The sequence below is a fragment of the Conger conger genome, chromosome 9, assembly GCF_963514075.1.
Source record: "Conger conger chromosome 9, fConCon1.1, whole genome shotgun sequence".
Taxonomy (NCBI): Eukaryota; Metazoa; Chordata; class Actinopteri; order Anguilliformes; family Congridae; genus Conger; species Conger conger.
In genome coordinates, this window is record NC_083768.1 from 53,247,313 (window position 1) to 53,254,990 (window position 7,678).

The 7,678-nt window shown below is 43.9% G+C and overlaps 1 protein-coding gene across 2 annotated transcripts in view; it reads left to right on the forward strand.

Moving 5' to 3' along the window:
- LOC133137027 (electrogenic aspartate/glutamate antiporter SLC25A13, mitochondrial) overlaps nt 1-5,815 on the forward strand; it is a 66,577-nt gene extending 60,762 nt beyond the window's left edge. For both annotated transcript variants that reach the window (XM_061255003.1, XM_061255004.1), the window contains exons 16-18: nt 1,783-1,941; nt 2,232-2,322; nt 3,237-5,815. In XM_061255003.1, the coding sequence (XP_061110987.1) occupies nt 1,783-1,941; nt 2,232-2,322; nt 3,237-3,414 (428 nt within the window). In that variant the 3' untranslated portion in view covers nt 3,415-5,815. The remainder of the gene's footprint in view (nt 1-1,782; nt 1,942-2,231; nt 2,323-3,236) is intronic.
- The last annotated feature ends 1,863 nt before the right edge of the window (nt 5,816-7,678 follow it).

The window sequence follows — 7,678 nt, forward strand, 5'->3', positions numbered from 1 at the left end:
TGGCAGCTCCCTCACTGTGAGGGGGTAGAGGGAGAAGACGCAGCCCCGTAGCGCAATAAACAGACCCTTCGGTTAGCGCTGGAATTATGCACAAACCACCTCCAAAGTCTTCTATTTATTTTTTCGAGTTGTTGTTGTGCTTCCTGTGTAGAGAAATATGCGGAGCCTGCTTTTTCACTTTGATATTTTAGCGGTTGTTTAGTGGTAAAAGTAAATGTCGTTATAAAGACAATAAATACAGCCAAGCCAGTATGGTTTGGAGCGCAACTGAAAAGGAATGAATATATATCTTGTAGCCTCCCGTGCGATAGATAGGTTGATGGTTCTTTCCCCCAAGTTTGTCTGGACAAAAGGCCAAATGGAACATTTTTTTAAATGAGGGAAGACGTCTGTCGTCTGTGTGGAAAGATATTTTTTCCACCGTTTTTTTCTGTCTGTGCAACAGTCTTTAGTTTAGACTGATATCCTTAAGGGCTGCATGTTTAATAATTTAGCAGTTTCCCTGTTGTTTTTTGTCACCTGTTTCTCGACATAGCAGGAAATCATTTCTGAAGGAAATTGTTTTGGTTATTCGCTGATTTACAATCAGTGGAGGAAATTGAATCGTACGCTCCATCTGCACACTTTATGTTGCATAACTGTTTCTCAGCAGATGCCCCTTGTATAGGACAGCGGGCACTGTACAGCCTGTACTAGCTCATTTATACAGCTGGCTTTTTTTACAGGTGTGATTGAGGTGAAAAGCCTAGCTTTAGGGTACAGGCGCAGCCTCCTCTGTATGATTGGGACCTGTGACCCCCCTCTTCCGGCCTCCGCTCCGTGTAGAACGTGACCGGGAAGCTTTCGGCTTGCGGGCGGTTCACGGCCGATGTTTGCGCCCCCCCCCCCCCCACCCTCACCCCCGATTCGCTCCGCCATGGAAGGGGATGAGGAAATGAACCAGACCGCTCTCCCTCGGCAATCAGCGGATGACTTGGTTGCCAATTAAAAGCCGCTGCTGACGATGGGTAAGGGGTGGGGGGGGGGCAGGCTATTACGTATATCGGTAATGCACGGAGTAGTGCAGGCGGACTTGATCAGGCACTCGGCGGGGATTGGGCTGTAGTTTAGCACGTTAGCCCCTGCTCCACTCCACAGCTCTCTGCGGGGGGATCCTGAGGGCCATTATGCAGGTGAGGGTCTCTAGGGCCCCGGCAGGCCCGTGTCTCAATAAGGAGCACTTAAAAGGCTTCATTTGGATGTTAAGTAAAAGGCCCCGCCACGACTATAAGGGCCTGTAATGGGGAGGAGCACGCGGGAACATCAGCCCCTGTCAGGCGAGCGTCGGTGGGAAGGACGGCCCGAGGTGAATCGGGTGGGCTGTCGATGGGGGCGTGGGACGAGGTGTGTCAGCGCGTCTCTCCCCAGGAAACTCGTAAAAAAGGGATAAAATCTAACGAAAAAGCGCATAGGGCTCGCCCCCTCTTTTACGGAGGGCTATCGAACGGCGGGCAAGGCAAGCACCGCCCGTTCGGTTGCATTCTAAGCAGGAAAGTCACCCCTGGTGTAAAATCCAGCTATGACCAGCTCGAAACTACCTGCTACCAGCTGTTTCAGAACATAGCCTGAGCTGGGACCCCACCGCTAGACCTTTGGAGAAATGGCAATACTTGTATTCAAATTTATTTATTCCTTCTTTGTTTTGGAGCATGATAGGGTTTGGGGAGATTGTGGTGTGGGGTTGATGTGATTGTTTGCAGGGGAAATGAAGCTCTTGGGTGACGCGCTCTTTGCACCCCTCAGGCATGCCCGCGGCCTCTCTGGTGACCCCTGCTGATGTCATCAAGACCCGTCTGCAAGTGGCGGCTCGCGCCGGGCAGACCACATACAACGGGCTTCTTGACTGCTTCTGGAAAATTCTGAGGGAAGAAGGGCCTCGAGCTTTCTGGAAAGGAGCTGGAGGTATGCGTCCACATGTATACACTGAGTGGCCTAACCTAAAATCTAAAATTGCACAGAGCGAAGTCAAATAAATATATGTCTTTGTCCCAAACATTATGGAGCATACTGTGTATATATATATATATATATATGGCATGGCAGGGTGGTGATCGTTAACCACCCTGAAGTTTCATAGTATTTTCTGTATTTATACTTAAAGTAAGTATTAAAGTAGTTCAAAATAAAGATAATGACATTAATATTTAAACGTCTATTGTTTAATTTGCTTCTATCTTCTGTAAACATGGCAGCCCGAGTGTTCCGTTCGTCGCCTCAGTTTGGAGTCACGCTGGTGACCTATGAGCTCCTCCAGAGATGGTTCTACGTGGACTTTGGAGGAAAGTAAGTTCTTCTGTCTCTCCGCTTTTATCTTAGGCAAAGTGGCCTTTTCTTACACAGTAGCATTAGCTATATTACCGTGCCTGAATACCATTTCAGGTGGGGACCTTTCAAGATTTTCATCTTTTAGAGAACATGACAAAAATGGAAGCTGTGAAAGAAATGTGCCGATCTAAATGCCAAAAATCTGAAACTATTTGAAAGGTGTGATCTTCCAAGAGGGCAGTCTCTTATAAATTGCCATTATTTGCAACACTTGAACTTTGTTTTTAATGGTGGGAGATGTCGTGTTACAGGAATGGTGTTTAAGGCCTGATTGAAAATGACTTGTAGGTGCTTCTCCCTTCGGTAATCTGAGTATGGCATCAACCAAAACGCCTCTAAAAAGTCAGCTGAGTACTTCAAACCCTCCCACTGGGAATCATTGTGGCATTTCCATAAATGCTTTGCCCCGGGCACTCTATGCACTGGCACCAGCCAATGGAAGCCAGAGCAGGAGGAAATGGCTGCGTGTGTATGAGTCCAGCGTTCAGTCTGTCCCTCTTGGCAGAAATGCCCTCATGTTCTCATTATTGTTTCGCCATCATGGTGTGCACAAAGCCTGCATGCACACCCACGTCTTGTGTCGGTGTGTCAGTTATCTGAAGTGGCTTTGCCTTGCGGGCTTAATAAAAGACCATTCAGCTAATATTGCTTAGGAGGGGTTTAAAAATAGATCTTTTTGTCCTTATTGAGGAGGTCAAAAGCAGCCGAAATGCAAACAAACTTGAAAACCAGCACAGAATTCTTTATTTGTGGTTCCATAGCGCTCAGAAAAAAAAGACCTTGGTCTCTCCCTGTTTTTTAATATTCAGCTAAACTGTTTATTTTGAGTGGCAGAAAAAGTAAAACATGAAAACCCTCTCTCTGCACCACAGAAAACCGGTTGGCGCAGAACCCACCCTGAAATCTGGAATCAGCCTGCCGGCGCCCGACCCAGACCATATCGGGGGCTTCAGGTTGGCGGTGGCCACGTTTGCGGGAATCGAGAGTAAATTTGGACTCCACCTTCCACGATTCAGGGTGCCACCACCTCCCTCTGTGGATCATCCCTGAGCTCCCGGACAGGACACACACACCCCTCACACACACACACACACACACACACACACACACACACACACACACACACACACCTCTCACATACACACACACACACACACACCCCTTACATACACACACACACCCGACCCTCACACACGCACACACCCGACCCTCACACACGCACACACAAACGCACACACACCCCTTACATACACACACACACCCCACCCTCACACACACACACACACACACATACACACACACACACACACACACACCTCTCTCACACACACACACACACACACACACACACATACCCCTTACACATACACACACACCCCTCACATACACACACGCACACACACCCCTCACAAACACACACACACACACACACCCCTCACAGACACACATACACACACACACCCCTCACACACACACACACACACACATACCCCGCACGCACACACACACACACACACCCCTCACACACACACACACACACACACACACACACACATACCCCGCACACACACACCCCTCACACACACACACACACACACACACACACACACACACATATATATACCCCTCACACACATACACACACACACACACACACAGAACACAATGACACAGACACAACGACTCACACCCCACAAACACACCCATGCACACATGCTCACAGACATACACCCCACAAACACACCCATGCACACATGCTCACAGACATACACCCCACAAACACACACATATACACACATGCCCTCCAACACACACACACCTGCTCTGTGCCTCTTCTCAGCTCCTCCTGTGTGAGCAGAAGTGTTTCCTGTGGAGTGGCTATAGAGAATAGCTTACTAATGAAACCACATCATGACTGGTAGAATACCCTTAAAAACATTTTAGTACTGTTGATCTGATTTTCAGTATTTAACATCATATTACTGTAACGTTATTCCTGCAAAAGAGCTGGTATGTTAGCAGTGTAAATAGTATCCTGAGTACTGTGAATTGTCTCTTGTTAGTGAGATTTTGAATTGTGTGGTTTCATATGACCGTGTTATTTTCTCATCTCAAATATTTTCTCGGAAGAAGAGGTTTTTCCATCCACACGAATTATAACTTGGCTAATGGGTTGATTATTATTGCTAATAAACAACCCAGCCAGCAAAAATCAATTTTCTGTTTTATGTAGGTCACTAGGTTTAGCAAAAGTTACTATATGTTCAAACAGATGCAATTGAGTGTAAATCATATATGGAGTTACTGACATTAGTCCGCATCAGTTGTTTCAAAAACCGTTGTAATGTCAACAGGGAAATGCAACTCAGCAGAATTTGTGATAAAAAGGCACAGGCACTTAGAGAAGGAAGTACTGTGATCACAGAATAAAAACACTGCTTCATAACAACAACATGCAGCTGTTCCTTCATTTTGGAAGCATTTTAATTGTTGCAAAATTATTTAATTGAGTCTTTAAAGAAGTGTTATCATGAAGCAATTGAATGTAGCACTTGAATGTAATTTAATTTTTATTATTTATAGAATTTTAAAGTAGTAATGTGTGACTGATTATTTAGATTCTTATTTTATTTTTAGAATGAAAATTGGAAAGTGGTAACTTTGGAAAGTGGAAATCATTAATCAGTGTGAATTTTATTCCCAAATTTTATTTTATTTTGTTTTGTAAAGCAGTGATTCATTAGAATGTGCATGGTTTGTCATATTTGTGCCTGAGGATATGTATGGCAGCAATATGTGTACCAGTACAAGATAGTAATAATGTACTGTTATACTTACATGTATACAAATACATGTACTAATACTCTCCCCACAACCCTATTTTTGAAAGCCCTGTTAGGTCACACATTGTAGACAAGTGGATCATGTTTGCCCCTAGTCAACAGACGTTGTGGGAGCAAAATGTATTTTCTAAAATTGTTAACAAAGCACAGCTAATGCTCATAATTTTCGGTTTTATTATGACCAATCCTACTTTTGAGCACTTACTACAAATTAAATGTATTTTCTGAAAATGGTTTATTACAGCAAAGCCAAACTCCGTCTGCTAGTGAACCCCTTCACGCATAGAGGGGTTAAGAGGTGAGCGATACTGAGACTTGAAAAATGGCTTAAATGAAGCAAGACACTTTTACAATACTACAATACTAACGTTATTCTCTTCATGCTGAGAGTCTCAAACAGGTAGGATATGAATGTACTGTATACATTTCCTGAATCATAAACTGCTTGACAGGTGTGCAACATCTGAGGGTGATACTCAGAACTAATAAATATCTCTGAACCAAAATGTAAACAGTGTACACTGGTGTCCCTTAGTGTCTCCAGATCTATCCAAATGGCTAAACTATGCATTGCTGTAAATCAGAAAATAAACATATTTTATTACAAATCAACTGTTTTGACATATACTTGTTCCCCATGTGGTCATTCAAGATTGATATGACAGTGAAAAATAATGTAAAATAAATGTGACACTGTGGTACACATTCACCCTTGTACTCTAAAGTACATAATATTTTGTTGCGATGGGATTTAAACACTCAAACTTTCAACACTATGAGCCAGGATGGTAGCTATAGCGTGTATACCCAGCTACAGCTACTTAGCCCCAATACAAGCATGCCTAGAATTATTAGCTATGGCTAACAGTTGTTTATTACAGCCAATTCACATATAACAATATCCAAAATATGACAAAGTAAATAATTAAAATGTTACAAGCAGTAATACGTATGAACAGAATGAACTGAAAAGACATTATGGCCTAAATAGCAACTGGGGAGCAATGCGTGGGCGACGTAAATGCCTACCCGCTGTTGTTTGTTTCAAAAATGGATTGTTCAAAACTTAAAGTTTTTCACCGCTGAAATAGCTTTGGCTATTTTTGGCTTTATCTTCTTGCTATGACAGAATACACATTTTTGGTGGTGAAATGTTTGTATGCATCCTTGAGTCATGCTCAACAATGGTCACACAAGCCCTGTATTTGATGCCATTTTTGTGTTTTCGGTTCGGAAACTCTAAAAAATTAGTTTCTTTCCTTTGCCATTGTTTGGCACAAGCACCACTAGGGGGCTTGCGTTAAGGGTTTAAACATTGTAGTCCTGCAGATGAGTTTGTTTGAAGTACAACACTGATTAAGTAAATTAAAATAAAATAGATTTATTTTAACTACTTTAACTCTGTCATTTAAGGTGCAAAGGTCAAGCTTTAATAGCATTTCAATTGTGCAATGCAGAGTATTTAACAGAATCTGAACACTCATGTGTTTTTCTAGCATTTAACATAATGTAAAATTGAAATCATTTTAATCTGCTCAGACGCTCTTCGAAATGCATCAAATTGAACTGAGTGCTCTTGTGAAAAACCACCCCGTTAATTTGAGCAAGAGTGGTGATCTGTGTGACAATATATTTTTGATGCTGCTGTTGCAAGTCCATCAGCGACTCCGCAAACATCTGCTGTGCTCAAACCTGTACATTGACACGGCAAAGGTGGTCTGCTCCTGACAGGGGAAGGCCAGCCAACGAGCTGTCATGTTGAGTCTGCCTGGGAAGTCTTCCAGCTCCTCTCCGATGGACTGAAGAGAGCGCTTGTGTACTGAGAGGAAGTGGGCAATCAGCTGAAGCACAAACACTCAAGTCTCCTGCTGTCTCTGGGCACTCCACAGCTTTTTGTCTTTCCTCTGAAGAGTGTCAGTCTCAATCAGAGCCGCCCGTCAAAACGGCCGCTGTTTTAACTCTCCAAACAAGGGTTTCACTTTTGCACATGGGATTTGTGAGACGAAGGCACCCGTTACGTCCCACCCCCCTGACCAAACCGAACCAAACTGTCTTTGGTTGAAAACAGAAATGGCTTGCTTACCTTGTCATTTCTGGGAGGCTTAGTGAAGTCCACGCATTGGTCCACACTGCATCTAAAACCATGGCCTGGCTGGAGTAGGGTGAATATGTGCATTGCCTGTTTTCTCTGCATGTCATAGAGCCCCTGGTGTTTCAGTGGCGTGTCTGCCTCCTCTATTTTGATGTTTGTTTCAATTTTTATAGAAAGGGCTTCCGGCATGCCAAGCCTATAATGCAGCTCTGTTGAGTCCTCTTGGATATCTTGCTGGGTTAACAGGGCTTTGCCTGATTGCTTGGTTCAGAATGAAAATCTATCTGCCTGGGATAGACTCTCCATTGGCTTCCTCCCAGGAGCATGTCCCCCTTCTAAACCCCCTTCAATCAGAGCAGAAGAGCAGCAATCCTCTTCA